The sequence below is a fragment of the Petaurus breviceps genome, unplaced genomic scaffold (assembly GCF_028583685.1).
Source record: "Petaurus breviceps papuanus isolate PSGF00001 unplaced genomic scaffold, PetGlider_PUasm1.0 90692, whole genome shotgun sequence".
NCBI classification, from domain to species: Eukaryota; Metazoa; Chordata; class Mammalia; order Diprotodontia; family Petauridae; genus Petaurus; species Petaurus breviceps.
In genome coordinates, this window is record NW_027187313.1 from 6330476 (window position 1) to 6354892 (window position 24417).

A 24417-nucleotide genomic window follows, 5' to 3' on the forward strand; every position below is an offset into this window, starting at 1 on the left:
TTAGTCATTTCAGTCATGTCTGACTCTTTGTGACACCATTTGGAGTTTTCTTGAGAGCAGTTTGCCATTTCCTTCTCCAGCTCATTTTACATTTGAGGAAACTGAGGCAAATGGAGTTAAGGGACTTTCCCAGGGTCACACAGCTAGTAAGTGTTTGAGGCTAGATTTAAACTCAGGAAGATGAGTCTTCCTGACTCCAGGTCCAGCACTCTTTTCACTGTTCCTCCTAGCTACCCAAGCAATGAGATACGGGACAGGGAAAGAAGGGTGAAACTCCCAGAGCCCTTCTTCCCCCCCAAAAAAAAAAACAGTCAGTTCTAGGTATAGGTGAAGCAAGCATAAAGATACAGTCAGGAGTGGGAGAAATAGCACAAGGGAAATATTTTAACATGGATTTTTATAAATGCACATATTTTAATTCCCCAAAGGCCTACCTTCCTTGTACAGGTGTTCATGTGGTGATTTTGGGGTGCCCTTCTTCCGTAGGAGTACTAAAGGATGAAATTGTGTAGGACAAAAGACAAAAACAATGGCAAGATCTGTAAGGGGGTTATATAACACTCATTTCTCCATCAAAGACAGCAGATTCACTGCTATTTGGCTCTAATGTCTAAGCCCTGGATGTGCTGTAAAAATTAGAAATGATGGAGAGAGACAAAATTAAAGCTAGAACCTGGATTAGACCAAGTATACAAGGAGGAAGTTGGTGTCAGAGGTAATACTTACAATTGGGAGTAATTAAAGAATGTTTCTTAAATATCTAAGAGAACTTAAGGATTTTTCCAAATCACATGTGAAGTAACAATAAAACACAGGGGTTATAGTTTTCGAGTATCAAAAGTTGGCAATTTTCAAGTCTTTCTGTGAACATACCAACAACTTATCCAGGTTCTATTCATTCCCAACATTCCCCAAACCCCAACACCGCCCTGCTACACAGCAAGCCCAACCCATATCCAATATCGCACTCCTCTCCCCTCACAAAGGTGCCATCTTGTTCCTATGAGAAAATGCCCAGGAAGCTCCCCTACACCTGGGATTTCTCCTAAAATGCAGGTGAAACTTAACTGCAAAACCATGGGTAGAAAAAAATATTTGTAAAGTACTTTGCAAATGTTAAAACACTATATAAATATTATCCATTGTTAGCAGTTACCTCTATGGACAACTATTTTTCCCTACAGGAATTAAGTGAAAGGAGACAAAGGGGACATAGAAGGGAGTCTCTTGGTTCACTGGCGCTTGAATCTGGGTTGATTAGCTTTATAGTCAAGAAGGAATTCAGACACCAGACTGGATGACCTCGGTGGCACCTTCCACTTCTAGAGTTCTCTACTTTTATTTGCATGGCCTTTGAGTTTCTGGCTCCTTTCTCCATGAGGGTGAAGGTGTAGTAGTAGTCATCTATGAAACTCTACCTTTGGCCACAATAAACTGGAATCCAATCAATTCATCAAACAAAAATTGCTGAACATTAGTGAAGGCTGCCAACTCCATCCCCTCCCTACTCACTAGACTTGGCCGTCACCCTCTGGCATCTACCCAGTTTCTCTGTCTTTCTCCCAATCACATTTGTTTCTCATCACCTTCTTAGAAGGGCAAAAATTGGAGAGGGCAGGAGTATGCAATTTATTCAACTCACAGAGACTTCTCACTGAAGTGGGCAGGGGACCACTATCTGTTCAAGTGGCTCCTTGAACCAGTATAAACAGTAATTTGCCAGCTAAGGACCCTATTCCCTCCAAGATTCAGGAGAGATCCAGAGCAGGCAGAGTGGGAAGAGAGAAATAGAGAGAGGATGGATTGGTTAAGCACTTCCTGTGTGACAAGCATAGTGCTAAGCAAAGGTGATACAAATACAATCAAGATTAATTCCTGCCCTCAAGAAACTTACATTCTAATAAAAGAAGGCAACACATAAAAGAGGAAGTGAAAAGTTGGAAGAGGAGGAAGAGTGGGAAAATGTTGAGATGGCCAGGAAGTGACATTGTGACTGATTGCTAGCAAGACAACACCTGTCCTTGTCTGGTGTCCCAGGAGTGGAGCCCATGGATCCTTGGGGAGTGAAGAAATTGGAAGGAGGGATAAGGATGATGGTGAAGAAGTGAGCCAGGAAATCCAGCAGGGAAGGTTTTCAGAACTAAGCAATTTGGGGAAAAGCAGTTGGATCGAAGAGGAAAGACAACACCCTCAGGTATCCTGGGTATGAGCCCTTTCAGATATGAAGGTAGGGCTATCCTTGGCCTCCATGTGTTTCCTCCAGGATATTTGTTTGGTCTTCTATCTATAGCCATGCACAAAATCTCTTTGGGGGAAGAGAGAGGCCTAAATATGTTTCTCTTGCAACCTCAGCTGTATGGATTCATTTTGAGTCTTCCCATCCTCATTTGTATAATCAAATTGTCAGTCTGGCAATCAGTGATGGCTAAGTGGTCAATTTTTCCTTTTATTCAGACTGAAGACATTTAAAAGTGAAATATTTTTACAATGCTTACTCTGGACTTAGCAGTTAATAAAGCAACATTTGAATTACATTGGATTCTCTCTTTAACAATAATGGACCAAAGATGATGCCATATAACCTAATGGAGAGCAAAATGTATTTTGTGGAGCAAGAGAGTGGGAGCAAAGGAATTTAAGAAATTACAAACCTTGAACAGCTCTGCTTTCAAAAGTGATCAGGAAAAGTCATGGGGCAGCTAGATGGCATAGTGAATAGAGCGCTGGCCCTGGAGCCAGGAGGACCTGAGTTCAAATGTGACCTCAGACACAACACACACACACACACACACACACACACAAAAACAACAACTAGACATGTGACCTTGGGCAAATCACTTAACCCCAATTTTCCTCCAAAAAGCCAAAAAAAAAAAAAGCAATCAGGAAGGCAAAAGTGAGGCCCCATCAATGAAATATCCGCAACCTGATCAGAGATGAGCAAATAAAAGGACATTTGGGCTTCTAAATCCAGCTAAAGAGCACAGAATTGTGTGACTGACTGCAATGCCCAGGTTCAGTGTTGAGCAAGATGAATGGTCTGTATTAACTGCCTGTTAATGTTAGACCTGCATTTTTCCATCTGTAAAGTCCAGATGGGGATATGGATAGTCTCATCTCACCTACTGGCAGCTTCTGTCCCCACCGGACTCTTTTGCTGTTGTTTGTAGGGCAAAGTAGGATGAAGTGGAGAGGAAATGGGGGCCTCCAAAGTTGTTAGAGCACCAAAGTCCTTAGCTTTATACTAAATCTAGTTTGGTACAATACTGACTAAGGAGATCTCATAATCTGGATTAAAAAGTAGGATATCAATGATCTAATTGTCTCTAATTTCTTAGTGTTGTGTTTCTTCCAAGTCCTTCCCACACACCCCAGGTGAACACTGAAAAACAGGATGCCTTTGGATTTACGAAGTTACCTAGAGCTCTCAGAAAAAGCCATGTTTTCTCTCCTTGCTTCTTTGCAGAGGGGAAGGACACAACATGTGGAATATTGCATATAATATCAGATTTTTTTTTTGAAATGTTGGTTAGTTTTACTGAACTTTTTTCCTCTTCTTTTTTATTTTTTTAAGGTATGGTTCTTGGAGAGGTGGTAGAAGAAAAAAATGTATTGGGGAATGTATAAAGACAAAATATATCAATTAACTTCAATTTTTTTAAAGAGAGGTATTCGATATGCATAAAGATCAGTAGATGAAATCACTTTGTCATATATGTAATTTCCAAGCTAAGTTCCTAAGTCTAGAGTTGGAGAAGACCTTAGAAGCCATATAATTCAATTCTGTTATTTTGCAGATGAAGAAACTTAAAATTAAAAGAATTTGTCCAAGGACGCACAAGTGGTAATGGAAGGGCTGAGATTCATAATCAGGTCTAATAACAACAGGTCCAACATTCTCTCCACTATGCCATGCTACCCTCATATATGAATGATCCCTAGGAACTGCTGATGTAGCTAGGGTCACAGACACCCCCTTTTCCTTTATGACTCCACCCATTGTATTTCCCTCTTTCCTTTCTCCCCTTCACTCTTAACAAAATGTTACCTAGAACAGCTTTCCCCACTCCAACCTGAAAAGCTGATTCATGGACCCATAGAATAGTAACTATAAACTTGAAAACTCAACAGGACTTTAGAGGCACTCTAGTTTAACCACCTCAAATGTGGATGAGAAAACTGAAGTCCAGAGTTCAGTTTCAGACATGCTAAGCTTAAGGTGTCCACAGGACAACCTGTTCAAGATATCTACTAGCCAGCTGGAGATGGAAAGAAGTTAAAACTGGGCAAGTAGATTTGAGAATCAGCAGCACAGAGTCTGTGTGAGCTGATGAGATCACCAAGTGTTGCAGTAAGCACCCCAGCATCCCCAGGGTGGCTGCCAACACAGGTTCTTAGATCTGTTTTTCTAAAGGAAAGCAACTCAAAATGGGTTAACAATCTTACTTTAATCAGTCAAACATATATCATTTACCTACTTCAGGGGAAAAAGTCAGCACCCTGAACTTCAGAGAATACAAGCAAGTTACAAGCAGAATTTACAAGCAAACAGAGAAACAGACCAACAGACAGGCTTCCTGCTGTCTGATCATTACATGCATATCTAGTCAGTTACCAGAGAGGGAAGTACCAACATCTGGGTTTTCAAAGCCAGGGGGCTCAACAGCTGCCCAGAGTCTCATCTAGTCAAATCACATAACTCTTCCCAAAGTGAGCCCCAAAACAAAGCCTCATATCAGGGTATATATCGCCTTCTCCTGGATCAGAGAATGTCACAGCCCTCTTGACCCACTGCCCAATCACAAAGTAACTAAGTGTGGGCATTCCTGAAAAACAAGCTCCATGTGACCACATTCAGCCTATTAGGGGACAGAGTAGATTTTCAAATCAAGGAAGGTTCTCAGAGTCACTTAAGCCTATCAAAGGGTCTAGGGGCAGGGAAGATCTTCAGATTCCCATTTCCATAACACCAAGTTAAGTTGTATAGAAGGAGAAGAGAAAGGCACCCAAGACAAAGTCCAAGGCCACAGACTGTACAGGTTAACTGAAGAGCCAGGATTGGAAGTCAGCTCTCCTTGACTTCCATATCGGTGCTCTCTCCATGGTACCATACTGCCAAAGAAAGGTAAAGACAGAAAATAACACTAAACTTTAGAATCAAAATATCTGTATTTGAATCACATCCCTGTTCCTTACTAGATGTAAGACCAAGGGCAAGTCATTGAACCTCCTGGAATTTTGGATTCTTCATCCGAAAAGTGGAATAATAATATTTGCACTGTTCTTTGAGGGTTGTTATAAGGGATGAAAGTGCCTTGTAAACCTTAAAATACTATATAAATATGGGTTGCTTTTAGGAAGCCCTCATCCCTACAGATCCTTACCCTGCTGATATCACAGTTCTCAGTTCATGTCTTGCTGAAGTCCTTTGTTATGGGCATGTAAAGCCATTGTCAGTGGCTTGGAGCCTAGGGAATCCCCATTTACACTATCAAGTAGATTAGGGATAAAAGGCAGGGATCCCCAATATCACAGCTTTGGGAGGAACTAGGTAGAATTCTGGATGGAATTTCATGAAGAATTATTTGACACATGATGTGAAGGGAGGATGTTATTGTACTATTAAACAGGATGCCAGCCTTAAAACACAAATAGGCTTTGGTGTGTGGGCCTGGCATCTATGACTGTGATGGAAAACTACTGTGCTATAAGAAATGATGAGTTCAATGATCTTAGGAAAACATGGAGAGACTTGCATGAAATAATGAAGAATGAAATGAGCAGATCCGAGAGAACATTGTATTCAGTGACAGCAATATTATTTTAAGAACAACTTTGAGTGAATAAGTCATTTTGACTATTATAGATACCTAAATAAACTACAAAGGGCATATGAAGGAAGATACTATCTGCATCTGGAGAAATAATTGATAAATAGAAGCATATATAGAATGGTTTTACATATATATGTATATATGTATACATGTATATGCATATGTGTGTATACACACATATACATACATGTGTCTTATGGTAGCCATCTCTAGAGTAGGGGGAAGAGGGAAGAAAAAAGATAAATTTACATGATATCTTTATTATATATTTTAAAAGAATAGTCATGGGCAATCATATTTTTAAAATTATACTATGTTACAGAAATGCTTGTTTTATTCCATAAATTTAAAATTAAGTTAAAATGTTGGTAGGCAAAAAAAAAAATGTATGACAAAATTAGGTAGGTGGAAAATACCTTCATAACAGCTAATTTGCAAACAAATGTTTGGAACACAGTCCATTTCTAAACTGGGGACTTCCTATGCCTCTTTCCTAGTCCCCAGAGCTCCAGAGCAATGAAATCTGTTCTGATTGGGTCAGTTTTCTCATTGTCTTATTCCCATTTCCTTGCCTTTGCTCATGTATGTCTCTTGCCTGGAACACCTTCCCTTCTCACATCCACTTTGGATCGCACCCGCTCTTCAACATCTGCCTCCTCCAGGAAGTTTTCCTTAACTCTTCCACCATTTAATATCTGTGCCACACAGTTTGGCATTTGCTTATATACCAGTTTGTTTATTCTTGTTTCCTGTGGGTTAGTCTTAGGAAGTGAATATGTCTTCATCATAATACCCAGAGTTTTACAAACAGAATATTGAGGACATTATTGATGTTCAGCAAACATCTATCGACTGTCTGAACCAGCTGTAGACATTCAGGGAAGAATGGAATCAATGTGGGCTGAAGTAGAAGGAGGGAAGAAAAAAAGTATTATACTTGAAGTCAGGAAGCCCTGAGTTCAAATTCCCCCTCAGCAGCACTTGCTAGCTGTGTGACCATGGCCATTTCACTTCTCTGAGCCATGAACTCTTCATTTGTAAAGAGAGACATTAATATCTGTAATATCTGCCTAATTATTGTAAGGGTTGTTGTAAGGGTCAAACAAGAACACAGCATGAATAAATGAATGAAGAAGTATTTAGTAACAACATAGTATGTGCCAAGCACTGTGCTTGGTGCTAATGATACAAGTAGAAAGATTCCCTGCTCTCAAGGAGCTCACATGGAATTGGGGGAGATGAAGTAAATGAAAGTTTAGCTAAAGAGCACCTAGAAATGTTTGGAAGTCCTCAGGATGCACATGGGCAATAAAGAGCCCAAGGCATCCTTAGGCTATCTAAGTAGATCAGATAAGAGTTCCTGAACAGTGCAGGGTACAAAGGTAGGGAAGGTGGAAAGGCTCAGTGTCCCTCCATCTCATTGGAGGCAAGAGAGTACCTTCTCATCCCAGCTGTGTTCACAGTCAAGCACCCTGGAACCAGAGGGGAAGGTGCCACCAGTGGTAGCAAGCCTTGCAACCTTCCAGCCTTCCCAGATGTATTCTGAGATGTCCCAGGGCCAGCAGAGGATGTGAGGTGAGAAGGACACCCCTGGTGGATCTGGAGTCTAAGTCCCCACCTCTGATGTTTACTACCTCTACAATCTTCAGCCTGTTCCTTAACCTCCCTAGTCCTCAGTTCTCTCATTTATTAAATGTGGGGATTTGAATAAATGACCATTGAGGTCCCTTTCACTTGAAGAAAGGATGGTCTGAGAGGCTGGCAGGTGATGCAATCTATTTCCAAAAGTAGTCATTATCTGAGTCATCTTCATGAAAGGGAGCAATCCTTCATGGGCTGCCACTTGTTGGGCTGAGTTGGGGCTAAAGGAGATTGGGGTAAAGAGATAAATAGGCCAGCAATGAGTCCAGTGGGATCTTGCAAATGAGTGTTGTTTGGGGACTGATCTATGAGCAGTTCTAGGATGTGCTGGGAATGCACGTTTTCTTTTTCAGCAGAATTGTGTTTTACCTGCTGGCAAATAGCAACAATTCACTTGTAGCAGAGGAAGAAAGCTGCCAAAAAATCAAAAGAAACCAGCAAGCATAAACCTATAACCTATGCCTGCTTCGCCATCCCCTAGACAGAAAGCCCAGAAAGAGAGCACTCTAAATTCTGCTCGGCAGTTTTCTAGGAGAAGATGATTCTGTTGTAAATTATTGAACGTTTCATTTAAGCTTCATAAATAAGAAAACTCAGACGAAAATGTTATATGTAAGATCAGTTTGGTAACATATAATTCCTATCTCCCTTGCTCTCTTTGTCACCCTTCATCTCTGTCTCACAATTCCTTCTTTATTATAGGCAATTGAAGGTCTCAATCAGTTGCCTGAGAGAACTAGTTTATATCTCAAAGGTAATCTAATTTCTGCAGCCAAGGGGCTTGTCTAGCATATAGACAAGAGACAATTGTACTCCATATGTACATGCTAGGGTGCTAGGCTTACTTGATGCAAAAAAGGGAACTTTACCCAAGCCAAGAGATGTGGACTTCTTTGACACCCAGACACCATAAATCATGTGTCTGAACAGGCACTCAATGATTCAGGCTTCAGTGAGCCAAAACCAAAGGGAAGACTGGCATATGCGCCATGTACATACCAGTGCATTTGATACGCATCTTCAGATGATAATTTTCCAATGGGTGCCCAACACCCCTGCATACAAATGAATGGCCATAATGGAGGCAATATGGTGTTGGAGAAATCACTGAACTGAAAGACCCAGGTTCTAAGCCTAGCTTCATCCTTTATTAGTTGTGTGTGTGTATGTGGGGGGGGGGTTGGAGGGAGAGAGAATCTTAAATAGGTTATTTGATCTCTCTACACCTCAATTTCCTTCTCTATAAAATGAGTATACTACTATCCTCCCTACTTACTTCACAACATGGCTTCCTACCAAACAAGAGAGTACATTACAAAATTATTGTCACATGTGTTTCAAGGAAATCGTTCTCCTGGAAGTTGCCCCATTGTCAGTTCACATCAAAGGTCTCAGGCCATATTGTCTTACCCAACATTCAAGGGAGTTTGCTTTAAAGACTCATCTTTGATCCCACACCTAGACTCCTTCATCTTGAACCCACTCCATTTCTCAAGTCTATTCACAGGTCAAGCAAGGGATCCCTTCCTCCAGTTTGACCCTATTCCACATGCCAGTGAAGGGTCAGAGGACAGCAGAAAGAAGTCCTTCCCCTCCATTGCCAACCAAAAAAAAAATCTGATTATGACAGATCATGGATAAGTTAGGGGTTCCTCAATTTATTTGTAGGATCTGTTGCAATATCTAATATCCTGAGTGTATTACTAAAATAAGTAAAATAAGATGATTAATGAATTGTAACAAGAAAAGGAGTTCAGGGTGGAGAAATGAAAAGTTCAGTTAACTCCTACATAGACAGGCATATGAAAAACAGACCAGTATATTTCGAACCAATTCAGGAAATATTCATCAAGTGTCTGCTGTGTGCCAGGCACTGGGCTAGTCCTTGGGATAAAAAGATAAAAAATGAAACAGTCCCTGTCCTCAAAGTGGGAGAAGTTAGACTATGTATATAGCAAATGAATGCAAACTATATGCCAAGTACTTCCAAAAGGGGGAAAATGCTAATAAGCTAGAGGATCAGGGAAGGGCTGAGTGTAAGAGGTGGTCATGAGGTTTTCCTTGAAGGAACCTAGTGATTCTGTGAAAGAGAGTGGAGAACAGAGTGCATTCCAGACATGTGGGACTTGTATAAAGGCAAAGGAGCAAGATATGGAAGGCCAAGGAAAGAGAACAGGTAGCAGGTTGTTTGTCTAGAACAGAGAATGCATGAAGATGAGGGATTTGAAATAAAACAGGAAACATAGGAGGGAGTCAGATTGCCAAGGCCATTTAATGGTAGACTGAGAAGTTCCCTACTGGGAATAGTTAACCATTGAAGAGTTTCAAGTAGGAGAGTAACATGTTCATGCCAAAATTTTAGGACTATCAATTTTCCAGCTGCTTGGAAGATTGGATTAGAAAGGAGAGATCCTGAAAGAAGACAGACTGAGTAGAAAGTCATTGCAATAGTCCTGGAGAGAGATGATGAGGTTCAAGTCAGGATACGGGTTGTATGAGTAGAAAGTATTGTGCAGGACTGACAAGATTTGACAACTGAATAGGGAAGTTTATGAGAGGAAAAAAAAGAGTTAAGGATGACTAGAAGATGTGAAACTGGGTAACTGGCAGGGCAAAGGCTTGTGGGGGCAGGAAAGACCTTGGAATCTACTGAATCCAACCCCCTCATTTAATGGATGGGGAACCCGATGACCAGAGAGATTAGGTGTCTCGCCCAGTGGCACAAGTGGTATTCATCAGAGGTGGGATTTCAACCAAGATTCTCTGACTCTGGAGGCAATACTCTTTCTACTACACTGTGAATGATAGTACTATCAATAAATATAGGAAGGGCTGGAGATATGGGCTTGGGGGTGAGGGACTGGGGAAAAAAATAATTAATTTCATATTTTAGACATATTGAGTTGAAGATGCCTACAGAAATTCCAGCAAGAAATTGAGAATTAAAAAAAAAAAAACAGAATTCAGGAGAGATGAGGACTGGATATGTAGATTTGGGAATCGACTGCCTAGAGGTGATAGTGTAATCCACAGTTGCTGATGAGATCATCAAGGGAGAAAGTAAGGGTGGAAAGAAGGGAAGATAGAGCCCAAGACGCCCAGCCTTCTCAAGAAATGTAACCTTCCCTTCCTGTGTCTGGTGACAGATCTCGTGCCAGGCACAGAATATGGTGTTGGGATATCAGCGATCATGGGCAGTCAACAAAGTGTGCCGGCCACCATGAACGCCAGGACTGGTAAGTTAGGAGGGTCACAAAGGTATAGCCACAAGGGCATCAATTTGTATAGATTGATAGATGAGCACTGCTGCCCACTCATGTAACCATAAGCACAATGCAAGAATCAGCTGAAACTGACTTGACTGCCTCCAATGGCATGAGAAAGTTAGGCTTATAGGAAAGCCAATCAGAAAGTAATACCCCCAAAATGGCCATTTCCATTCTAGGTTGCTACATCTGGGTCGGGCATGGGAAGGGGCACTGTGGCAGAGAAGGAATAACCCAATGAAGTATTTGAATGTGTTTATCATATGAAGTGATGTTAAGGTCTGTCAGCCAGGGTGAAGTCCCAACCCTGTTCCTCAAAGATTTGGTCAGTGTTAGCCAAGTTCTAAAAGAGTTATTCAATCCAACAAGATTTTGCAAAACACCACTTATGTGCCAGGTAGATAGTGGTGATACAAAGACAACAATGGCATAGCCCCTGCCTTCAAGGAAGTTACACCAGTCACAAATGAAAACAAAAAAGAGAGGGAAGAGATTTCCAACGGGCACAGGCGCACAGTGAAACTAGTCTTTGATTGGAGCTATGCTTCCCCCAACACGCTAAGTTTCAGTCTAGTGAACCTGATGACGCTGCCAATGCCCTGGAACAAGTTTTGGAATCATTACCAAGATTCAGGTCCAGACCAAGACAACCTGGAAAAAGTACATAATCCAAACTGCAGAGAGAAGTCCCATTGAGTTCTATACCACCCTATATTTAGAGACTTCTTCTAGAAACCAAACTTATCCAGGGCCACCCCAGAGACTCAGGTTACATATTCACGTCAGAGACAGGGCTCCTAGATCAGCCTCTGCCCCTCTTTGGGCCTAAGAAAGCCCTGCCATATGAGATGAATTCAGAACTAATCTAGGTAATCCAGGCATCCTCTGGCCCAGGATGCCTGAACCTGCTTCGGTCCAATCCTGTATTCCTGTGGCCTTCTTAGGCTCCAAGTGACTAGAATTGGGATGCAGGTTGGGGGTGGGGAGTGGCCAGAGTGAATTCTCCCAAATAATCACATTGCTACTTGATGTTAGCAGGGTTTCATATTAGGCAGCTTACTCAGAGACAGAGACAGATAGGAAGATAGAGAGAGAAAGAAAATGAATGGGAACAGGGAGGATTCATCACGTTCTAAAAAAGACTGAGAATCTATAAGCAGCCTCTTCCCAGGGGTGGATATATTCCAGGGGTGTCTGAGCTAATAATACCTTTCAGCTGATTGTCCATCTGTTTGCAAGCAGCTGGCCATCTTTCAAAATGCAAGGTGCTAACAAAGTGTGAGATCATTGTCAGCAGTGACAGGCTAATCCTGGTGGCTGGCAGCCCTATCTGATTACCCCGAACCCCCAGGGGTGCCTAGGCTAAATCCAGGCCCTGCTCAGATGCAGGCTATGCCCACTACAACTGCTTTTCCATAAGCCACTTCTGAGTCTGATGAAGATCCCATCTTTTTCCCACAGATCTGGACAGTCCCCGTGACCTCATGGTGACAGCCTCCTCTGAGACCTCCATCTCCCTCATCTGGACCAAGGCCAGTGGTCCCATTGACCACTACAGAATCACCTTCACGCCTGCATCTGGAATGTCCTCAGAGATCACTGTGCCCAAAGACAGAACCTCATACACACTTACAGATCTAGAGCCTGGTACTGAATACATCATATCAGTTACTGCAGAGAGGGGTAGACAACAGAGCTTGGAATCCACAGTGGATGCCTTCACAGGTACTGGAATTGCAGAGACACCTCACTCAGTTGAGTTTTGACTTCTAGTGATTTGGCACTGATCCCATCCCAGAGGTGTGAGAATCACAGGTCGTAGGGCTGGGAGGGAAAATGAGAGCTCCAGCCCCGGCCTACATACTTCTAACCATGACAGGGAGCAAAACATGTCTTCTTGTTTTGAAAAATCCATCATGTTTTTCCAATTGAAATAGACTTAACATACATTCTAATACTTATTTCAAGGAAGAGAGAGGAGAATGAGAAAGGGAAGGGGAGATGAGTATGAAAATGGAACAGGAAAAGGAGAGGAAGAAGGGAAAAGGGAGGGAGGAAGGAAGAGTGGAGAGGGAGCTTACAGGCAAAACTGAGTTTTTTAAAAGTAGTTTACATGAAAGAGAAAAGGAGGTGAAGGGAAAGGAAGGAGAAAGAAGAAAGGGGAGAAGAGGAAAAAGGAAAAAAGAGGAAGAAAGAGGGAATGCCAGAACACATGGTAAGAATGGAAAAGCAGCAAGAAAAGTTAGTACTAAGAAAAGTATCACTCCAAAGAGGCTGGCTTTGTTTCATTCCTTTCCATTAAGATTTCATGTCTCCCCAAGTAAGCAGGCATCTTTGAAAAAGAGATACCCTCTACTGTACTGCATTGGCGTAAAGGAAAGGGGGTACACAGGAAAGGGAACCTTCACTCAGTCTTCTCCCAGTCCTGTCTGGTCACCTCTCTTGACTAAAAACACCTTGCCCTAGAACAGCATTGGAAATAGTCCATGCTTAATACTATCTGTCCCAGAGTAATAAAATCAGACCCTTGCATCTTTCCTGCCCATAAGCCTATGCCTTTTCCACTGTGGGGAAGAGCAGTCTTCAGGAATACGTGTGTAGGCCAATAGTCTCTTGGTCCCTATTTGTAAAGCTTTTCTAGAATTCCAGAACACTTTATAGTCCATAGGCAATAGACTATAGAACATCTGCTTTGTTGCTGGTGTCTAAGTCATCGACTTTCCTTCTGGTTTCTAGGTTTCCGTCCCATCACCCATCTGCACTTCTCTCATGTCACTTCCTCCAGTGTAAACATTACCTGGAGTGACCCATCCCCTCCTGCCGACAGGCTCCTTCTGAATTACAATCCCAGAGATAAGGAGGATGAGGCTTTGGAAGTTTCATTGGATGCCACCAAAAGGCATGCCATTCTGATGGGTCTGCAACCAGCCACTGAATATATTGTGAACCTGGTGGCTGTTCATGGGATGGTGACCTCTGAGCCAATTGTGGGCTCCATCACCACAGGTAAAATCAAGAGAGAGAAAGGGGAGAAGAAGAGTAGAAGTAAGTCAGTAGTAACCCCCCCCAAAAAAAAATTAGGGGAAATGGATTTGGCCTGGACTTGTGCTTTGAAATCACTCTATGGTCACTAGTTAATCTTCTCCAACTAAGCCAAAGATGGTAGCAAAAGAGCTCCCACAATCAAGCAAGCAAGCATTGATTAAGCACCAAACACTGTGCTAGATGCTGAGGAAGCAAACACAAAAATGTCCCTTACCTTCTGCTAAACTCAGAAGAGCATTGGGTTTTGTAGAAGCAACAAAACATTGCCCTTCTTGTTCCCAATTCAAAGATTTCTTTTCTGTGAACTTTAAAGGTTCCATCATCTAGCATTGCATCCTCTTGAAGTTAATCTTCTACTAGTTTCCCCTTTATCCCCTTGGCCACTATCCTAAGCCAACTTGACTTCAGGTGGTTTAGCTAGCTGCCTCCTATATAATACACTGCCTTTCAGGTTACTTACTACCTATGTGACCTTGACCAAATCATTGAGCATCTCTGAGTCTCACTTTCCTCAGTAAGATAAGGGGGCTAGAAGACCTCCAAGTGCCCTTTAGGCTCTAACACCTATGATTCCATGATATGGGATCTGTACAGCTTTCATCACATCTTCAGTCTTAGGTAAGGCTCCCCTTGAGTGATTCATTAGACCAAGGGTGGGGAACCTGCGACCGACCTCAAGGCCACATAGGTCCTTGCGTACAGTTTTATGACTGAGTCCAAGTTTTGCAGAGCAAACCCTTTCTTTAAGGGTATTTATTCTACAAAGTTTAGATTCAATCAAAGGGCTGCACCTTGAAGCTACAGGTCCCCTACCTCTGCTTTAGACCAATGTCTATGACAGCAGAGATGGCATTCATGTGTTTGAGGCCTGGTCCACGCTACCATTCAAATGTTTTCCACTTTTAGAATGTGAATTCCTTGAGAACAAGGACTGTCTTGCTTCTATTAGCAATTGGTATAGTTCTTTGAATATTGTAAGCATTTAATAAATGTTTCTTCTTTTATTAATTCAGTCATTCATACCACAAACATCATTGGCTCCTAGACTGGACAGGAAAGGAAAGGGACTGGGTGGTGATGGTGGTGGTGTTTCTTGTTTTTCAAAACCTGTACCTTTTTTTCCCTCTCACCCTGACCCTCCAGGGATTGATCCTCCTAAAGACATAGTAATAAGCAATGTGACCAAGGACTCTGTGACCGTCTCCTGGAGCCCTCCCATTGCATCTTTTGACTACTATAGAGTATCCTATCGACCCACACAAGGTAATCCCATGGTGACTCATTTATTCAGCCTAACAAAAATTAACATATGGCACAGGAGAAAAAATGTTGGCATACCCATGTTCAAATGTTGGCTGTGCTATTTATTTCATATGTGACCTTGGACCAAGTCACAAGTCTCTGGGCCTCAGTTTCCCCCTCTGTAAAATAAAAAGTTTGGACTAGATGACCTCTAAGGTCTCTCTCAGCAATAATTCTATGGACTTGACCTCAAATGCTCTTTGGAGTTGAGGAAGCATCTTTATAGAAAAGTAATTACAACCAGAGGGTAACAGACTCGTCCCTGCCTGTTTTTTTTCTTTCTACAGTAATTTTCTGATGTTCCATTATAATAAATAGTTTGATGATTTAATTCAATGCAATTCAAGTAGGAAAAAAAACAGTGGGATCCCATTAAAATCATGCCTACTGCCCACCCCACTTCTGGAACAAAATGTAATACAGTTCATTAAAATCTGGGGGGAAAAATTAGTTGTTAACCATCAGTGCTAACTAATCCCTATTGTGTGACATTGAGAAGTGATTTGTCCTGCTAAGAGGAGATAGCATGAACCAGGATTCACACTTCAGATAGGAGGCTAGCCTAGGTGACTTCAGCTGCCTCACATCTTTATAATAAACCCCAGCCTGGGCAGTTTAGGGGTGATAGAAGACCTCAAAATTCCATTTCAAAAATTCCCTGGTTCTTTGATTTTACAGTTCCTTGCAAATCTAGGATTCTATGATTCTATGGAAGTTAAGGGGGGAGAGTGAAGTCTAGAATTAGAATACTAGGAGATGTCTTCAGGAATAACAGAGGTGCCTTTATTCTAGCACAGTCGGCATGGTACCTGCCTAGCCTCTGCCACACAGGACAAACTGTAAGTCAAAGGAAGTCGACATCAGGCTCTGAGCATTCATCATGTTCAGCTCTTTCCAAAGCTTGATTCATGACGAGATGCAGTGAATAATCATGCCCATGATGGGGGGAAATGGAGAGTTTGCCAGAACATCCCCTCCCATGCAATGCCAAGATAATTTTTGCAGCCATACCTGTATACTGACCTGGTACACAGGAGGAGATGAGAAGGTAGCTTAGAAGTTGCCATCTCATAGATAAACCAACTAGTATGAATTTTTTTAACATCTTAAATTGGAAGAACCCTGAATCTCACTAACTCCTTGGTCCCTAACCCCATCATGCTAGACATTAGACTTCCTGGAACATGGAAGTCACTGCTAAAATCTAACAGTGAGTTTTTATTCTTCATAGTGGGGAGACTAGACAGCTCGGTGGTGCCCAACACAGTCAACGAATTTACCGTCACCAATCTGTATCCAGCTACAGAATATGAAATCAGCCTGAACAGTGTCCGAGGCCGAGAGGAGAGTGAGCGTATCTGCACACTTGTGCATACAGGTAGGGTGTCTTTCACTGGCCCCTTGTATTGATCTTCCCTTCCAGTGGAAGATCTACATGCAGTAATAGAGTGGAATAAAAAGAATGTTGGACTAAGTTTAAGGAGATCTGGGTTCTAGTCCCAGCTCCACCATGAAACTCGAGGGGGAGTGATTTAACCTGTCTGCAACCTCAGTTTCCTCATCTGTGAAATGGGGATAATATTATCTGCCATGCAGAGCTGTTCTAAAGATTAAACAAGATTACATGTACTGAAGCACTTTAGAAATTTTAAAGCATTCTACAAATATAATCTATTACCAGCTTAAGCATCCACTGCTCTGGAGGGCCCCCAGGTGTCTACTTCCCCAGCTATGCCCTAGCCCCTGAGTTCGCCCAGTAACAGAAAGTAAGAGAGGCAAGATGTGAAGTCCTTTGTCCATAAACAGAGGAACCTGGGTCAGCAGTGAGTGACCTCATTTTTATAGAGACAGGAATGCACTAGTCATTATACTGGCTTGCAGGAGCCAGTTGTTAAATTTTTAGTATGAGCATTTATCCCTCAAAAACAAGCAAATGCTGGAGATTATGTCTTGATTTATTATTTTGTTGATTATCTTGACTTAAGAAAATGATGGAGAAGATGTTAACAATGCTGATTAAACTTAAAAAATGTGTCATGCATACTTTTTCTTCTTAAAAGAGTCTGTTGTTAAACTGAATAATGCTAGGCAATTGGTAATTCCTTTAAAAATCTGCATGCCCCTTTGTAAAGTTGCAGTACCAGTCACTGCCTCGGAGGTCCTGGAATTTTTTTTTTAAATAAGTTATATTGATGACATAGTAGAAATAGGGCTAAACCTGGAGTCAAGCACACTTGGGGTTCAAATCTGTCTCAGGTATTTACTGTGTGGCCCCAAAAAATTGATTTAACCTCTTTGGGCCTCATTTTTCTCATTTCTAAAATGAGAGACCTGAATGTAGTCATCTTCTAAGATTCCTTGCAGTTCTAAGTCGATAATCGGCTGTCTTTTGTCTTCACATTGAAGTCTTTTCCCTAGGTTTTGTGACAAAGGAAAACAAGCAGAAAACATCCAATACAGAAACCCTGTCTGATATTGCCTATAATATTCTGTCCTACTACACACACACACACACACACACACACACACACACACACACCCCTCTGCCCCAAGGCGAGAGATATGTTTCATTATCTCTTCTCCAGCACCTTCACTGATTTTCCCATTACTCAGAGGTAAAAATGTCAAGAATTTCAGGGGGCATTTCCACCAAGCCTTAGCTTCTAATGGGGAAAGTGCTCTCTCACAAAGCATGAAACATATGGAAGCTTCACTGATGGAAGGAAGTTGCTGTATAAACACTGAATCATTCCCAGACAGGTGAGAATCCATCCTATTTTTAAAGCACTCCAGAGAAGGAAATTCCACAGTCTCCCTTGGCAACTCACTCCAGTACTAACCATCTGTGTTGGGAAAGCCCCCTATAAACTGTGACCTACATCCCTTAGAGGGTAGCTGCATTTTTCCACTACACCTATGGTGTGTAGTACTAGTGAGACTTGGAATTCAGGGATATCTGAGTTCAAATCCTGTCTCAGATGCCTATTAGCTAATGTAATCCAGTCATTTAACTTTTCTGGGTGTGTTTCCTCTTCAGTAAAATGAGGAGGTTGAACCAGATAACCTTTGAGGTCCCTTCCAGCTAACTTATGTACAGAATAAATATACAGCTAAGTCCCCATTAGTGCAAATAACCTCATATGATTCAATTTAATGCTGCATATTTCCATTGTATTCAAACCAATTAATATATTTTACATAATTATAATTTCAGATAGTGCTAATTTGAATACATGGACCACTTCCGAGGATTTGTTTGCATTACTTATTTGCATGACAGGATCTTGTGGGGGATCAAAAGAAATAATGTATGCAAAGTGCTTTGCAATCCTAAAAGAGCTACATAAATTTCAATTGTTGTTGTTACTGTTATTATTCATGGAGATGAAAAAGTCAGTCTATTTTTTTAAATTCTTACTTGAAGGGCAAGACTCATAGTTTCTTCTTCAGTCTTAGCCCCGCTAGTCAGCTTCATTGGCCATCCCTGTCTGGGCCCTGATTCTAGAAGAATTCAGTCATCCTAGCCCAGAGCGAGGCAACGTGGTCCAATGGAAATACCACTGGGGGTAGTCAGAAATCCTGAGCTTGAAACCTAATCATACTACTACTACTATGACTGCTAATAATGATATTTATAGCTTGCATTTATAATGTATATTAAGATTCACAAACACTTTTACATATATTATCTCATTTAATCTTCACAACAAGTTACAGATAAAGAGACTGAGGTTTACAGAGATGAAGAGACTTACCCAGGTTCACACAGCCAGTAAGTGCCTGAGGGAGGTTTTGAACACATCTTTCTCACTCCAGGTCCAACACTCCACCTACTACACTACTAGTTAGTTGTCTTCACATTAACACTAACATCTGTATAGCATTTTAAACATTTAATTTTTAAATTCAATTTTATTTTTAAAATTAAATAATATTTCATTTTACAAATAATTTAACTAATTGGTTAAATTTAAACATGAAACATTTGCAAAGAACTTTATATGTTACCTCTTTTGGTCCTCATCACAACCCTGGGACACAGGTACTGTTATTATCCCTAGTCTACAGATGAGGAAACTGAGGCTTACAATGATAAATGACTGACTTGCCCCTTCGAGATCATAGTTAGATCTTCCAGGGTCCCAGTCCAATGTTCTATCCACTAAACTATATTGCTAGTTGTGTTCACTTGGGCAGGTCAGTCACATTGAATTTCTGAAACTCTATTTCCCCTTCAGCCAAGGTTGCATAATTCTGACACTACTCACCGTGCAGGATTGCCATGAGGATCAAATTAGATGTCTGTAAAGTACTTGGTAATATTTATATAGCATAATTCTATGTAAGTACCTTTTATAGGATTTGTAATATATCATAATATACATTTATATACCATGTACCTTATGTTATTTATCTCATATTCCTATATACTATGCATACCATATTATGTTTTAATATGTGATCTACACATGATATAAAGAATCCAATAAGCATTTATTAAACACTTGCTATTAGGCAGATGGTATAATAGAAACAGACCTGGCATTGGAGTCAGAGGATCTGAGTCTAAACCCTATCATTGATACATAATATCTGTGAGACTCTGAGCAAGTGACTGAAACTGCTTGGGCTTCTGTTCCATCATCTGTAAAATGAGAAAAAGTTGGACTAGCTGGTCTCTAGCTCTGGGACTATGCTCCTATGTGCAGGTCACTAGGCATGATTATTTAAGCCTGTTCTGAATAACCTTAGCACCCAATCTGTCCAGTCTACACCATCCATCTTCCCACCTCCTCTGTAATCACAGCAAATGGGAAAATGGTGGGGCTCCCTCCGCAGGCAGCAGTCTCAATTAGCCCCAATATTGGGAAATTCCCTTATACCCAGCAATCACCACCTCCATCAAGACAGAGACAGTGCTCTTCAAGGCAAATGAAAGTCAACTTCCTGGATTCCTCATTGCTTCTTCTCGCGTTGTAAACAGTCGAGGGAAAGCATCTGGAAGACAATGCAAAGATTCATATAGGAACCATGAAGTCTTCTTCCTACAGGATTGCTAAACTTTCTCCTTGCACGAGGCACCCTTTCTTCTAAAAGACTGTCCATAGTTTCATGTAATTCCTCTTCTCATCCCCAACTCATTTGAAAATGAATGGGTACAAGGTGGCTAGCTGGCCCAGTGAGTAGAGCACCAGCCCTGGAGTCAGGAGGACCTGGGTTCGGATCCAGCCTCAGACACTTCACACACACACACACAAGCTAGCCGTGTGACCTTGGACAAGTCACTTAACCCCAACTGCCCTGCCCTCCCCCCTCCAGAAAATTAAAAAAAAAAGAATGGGTAGGAGAAAGGAACAAAGACCTAGCTTCCTCAGTTACAGCATAGTTCCTAACTGTGTCTGTAAACCAAATGGCACAGAGAACATAGATTTAGAGCTGAGACTGTGGAGATGACTTGAGTCTAAGAACTGGAACCCAGTGAGACACAGAAAGCTACTCCAACCTGCCTAAGAATGTTAGAAGTCAAGACCCTTTGCCAACTGCAAATATTTTCATCCTATTTTCAGAAGCTTCCTGGCTGAAAGCAAAGGGAGCAGGGAAGATCTCTGGTCAGTCAAAAACATGTTGTCTGTTTGTATACTTTGTAAAACTTACATACTTGCAATGTTCAATGGATCTCATCAGAGTAAGTGCACTTTGTCCTATGATTGATTCATAATACAAATCCTCCACCCCTCATCTTCTATGGTTCTTGTCTATGGCTTCCCATAAATCCTCAATGATTTCTCTACCTGACATTGCAGAATTTCCTTGAGGCTAAAGGTTCTTAACTTTTGGGATTCAGGTACCTCTTTGGCACACTGGTGAGGTCTACAGACTTCTTCCCAGAATATTTTTCAAATAATTGAAGGAAATTCAAATTTTCATTTAGAGGTTAGTGAAAATCATTAACAATCAATAATAATAATATTATATCGAATGAAGTAAAGATGCAATTTTTCCATTTCTGTTCATGAAACATCCTGAAATCCATTCATAGATCCCTCGTCCGTGGAACCCATGTTAAGAATACCTGCTCTTTGTGTTTTACAATTCTGTGGGCATCACTGCATCACTCAAATGAGCATGCCCATCTGTTTAAACCATCAGGACTTATATAAATGAGAACTAGCCTCATCATCATCACTGCCACCACCATGATTATTGTGGCTATTAATTATGAAGAACAGGTGCCCCTAAAGCAGATGTTTAATGATAACCAATGAGAAATGGCCATTAACACTGACTCTCCTTACTATGGTTCAGGTATGCCTAGTCTGGGAGCTCACAGTTTGCTTTTTTGATGCATAAGGTCTATGATTTTAAATTTGTTGACAATGGGTCCCTCTCCAGGATATTTATTACATTTTGTCTCAGGGAGGTGACTTGGGCATTTACATAGATTGGTATGTGTAGTGAGACAAATCTAAAATTTTAGTTTGGGGTACTCAGGTTTTGTTTGGTGAGGAAATTATCTCTACCAATGCAAAGCTTCCTGGAACAATGAGAGGTTAAGTGATTTTCCAGAACTCATCCAGCCAATGTGTCAGAGGCAGGTACTCAAACTCAGGTGATCCAGGCTACAAGACCTGCCCTCTACTCCCCACACCAGTGCTATCAAACTCAAATACAAATGGGGGGCACTAAACTTTATATAAAGATCCCTGATGGACTGCATATTGACTTAGTAAACCACAAATAAACATAACCTATATTTGATTATTTTTAAATGTATTTTGTTAAATATTTCCCAATTATATTTTAATCTGGACTCTGAACTCAGCAAAGAGTACTCTGTAAATGTAGAATGGAATGTCTGACAATTTTAGGTCTGTACCATACTGCTTCTAACTAACTCTAGCTTCTTTGTAATTACCAGTCTTAATCTCACCTGGGTCTCACTTGGAGTAGCAAATGATGCAAAGTTAATGTATAAAAATCTCTTAAGATTTTCTGAGTGTTTGGGCACCCTAAAATTCTAGGTGTAATGAGGGTTTGAGAATGGTAGGCAAGTTGAGGACATTCAAGTAGAGAATAGAGAAAGATCAATCATAGACATTAGTCCCAAAAAGCATGGGTTGATTCAAATTAATTTAATTCAGCAAACAGCTATAAAGTGCCTACTGTGTGCTATGCTGGAGACTGGAGATGCAAAAATGGAGCAGGTTATGGTCCCTGCTCTTAAGGAACAGACAATCTTGTAGGAGAAATGAGACAAACAACAAATGACTATCACAGTTAGAATATAAATAAGGAAACGTAGCTAAAAACTTCCTTATAGTTGGAGCTGTCCAAAATCCAAGAGAACTTTGTCAGGAGGTAATAATGATGGTGATAACTACTAGAGAGGCAGTGTGGAATAAGGGGGAAAGGCTTGGATTTGGTGTTAGAGGATTCATGTTCCAATCCCAGGTCAGTCACTTACTGCCTGTGTGACCTTAGGCAAATCACTGTCTAAACTTCATTCTCCTCATCTAGAAAATATGGGGTTGAACTAGATGTTACCTTGGGTCCCTTTCAGCTCTATGATCTATGATATTATAAATTAATATCTTTATGGTGCTTTCTAACTTGCAAGGTGAGATATAGATACATATATGTATATGTGTGTATATGTTATAAATATGTGTGTATATTTATGCATAAAGTATATATATGTATGTGTGTATACATATGAAATTTTATTTGAGGTAGTGATTTCCCCACCATTACCTAGCAGAGACCGCATTACCATTTGTCAGAGATGTAGGGGTCAGTTATGGGATGACCTCTGAGCTCTCTGCAAATTCTGGGATTCTGACAAATGTGCAGGGAGCTCCAAAGAGAAGAGTAGGAGATATTCAAAAAGGGAGAGATAATTTCTAGCTTTGGTGAGGGAGGGAGAAGGGAGGGGAGAGGGCTGGATAAGGAAAGATTTCATGAAAGAAATGACACCTAAGCAGAGCCTTGAAAGAAGAAAAAGATTTGAAAAAGCAGAGATGGAGGGTGCCCTCCAGGCATGCATAGCATGTTATATTCAGATGGACAGACGAGAACGATTTGTTCCAGTGCCGATGAAGGTGGCTGAAGCAGACATTGTGGAGCATTTCGAGTTTAATCAGACATCAAAGATGCCAAGGTCATCCACTGCATGCCAGGCCATTGCTAGTTGTCCTAACTTTTGTCCTGCCACCGGACTTCAATGACTCTGGAAGAGAGTCAGACTGACGATCTTGTGCAACTCTGCCTCACTTAAATCCAATTTTCTCACAAGTCAAGATTTACCCCATGATGTCATTGGTCCTTTTCAAAACCAAAAGATGAGCTACAGCAGCATGATATATAAAGACAAGGCGGTTCATTATACTACTTACACTACATTACACTAAAGCAGGGCTCTCCCTATGAGGATTAGGGACAATCAGATGCATATCATAGGGTGAGTAAACTCATCTGCCAATAACAGAAACACCGACTTCTCCCAAGTTGCCTTCCATGTCCAGGGAAAGAACATCCAGTAGCAGGAAGGACCTTCTGAGTATATGGAATAGGTAATCACATTTGTAATGAGATCAGAGTGGTACCGTGTTTCCCCAATAATAAGACCTATCCTGAAAATAAGCCCTCCCCTTACTGTGTAAGATTCCTCTAAAATAAGCCCTCCCCCGAAAATAAGCCCTATTGAGATTGCTACTGTAGTGAAGGTGATCCCCTGCGCTACATGCTACATTACGGTACCCTCTGTATGCACCGCCCCCCCCGGGTGAAACGCATGCCGCGCTCCGAGCTGCATCCAATCAGAGCTGCAACAGTGAGCGCGTCATCCTGTTCTTCCCCAGTGATTTGCTTATTGAATAAACGTACATTTTTTTGTTCACATTTACCTGTTTATTAAAATTGCTGTCAATGTTCATTAAAATAAGCCCTCCCCTGAAAATAAGCCCTCTGGTGTTTTTCTGTCCAAAAAATTAATAAGACAGTGTCTTATTATCGGGGAAACATGGTAGTGGGAAAGTCCATTTACTTCCAATATTTCCTAGCCCCAGGCACCATGCAGACTGTCTGCATTTCTGCCCTGCAAGGTTCATTCCTTTGGGTTGAAAGCCTGACTTTCTCCAGACATTACTTTTTAAAGACATTAAAATGCAAATAGACCAGGGAGAATAAATTGAATCCCTAACACCTTTAGTAAGAGTGGGTTGATTGGATGGCTTTCCTTCCTAACAAGATAAAACTTGGTTGAACTATTTCCTAAGTACCTCTCTTCTCTTTCGAACTTGATGATAAACTCCTGGAGGGTGAGCTGTCTT

The 24417-nt window shown here is 41.2% G+C and overlaps 1 protein-coding gene across 2 annotated transcripts in view; it reads left to right on the forward strand.

Annotated features, from left to right (window-relative positions):
• Nucleotides 1-24417, forward strand: part of TNR (tenascin R) — a 117814-nt gene that overhangs the window by 43988 nt on the left and 49409 nt on the right. For both annotated transcript variants that reach the window (XM_069065517.1, XM_069065518.1), the window contains 5 exons: nt 10622-10711; nt 12203-12466; nt 13478-13747; nt 14930-15049; nt 16320-16466. In XM_069065517.1, coding sequence (XP_068921618.1) covers nt 10622-10711; nt 12203-12466; nt 13478-13747; nt 14930-15049; nt 16320-16466 — 891 coding nt within the window. The remainder of the gene's footprint in view (nt 1-10621; nt 10712-12202; nt 12467-13477; nt 13748-14929; nt 15050-16319; nt 16467-24417) is intronic.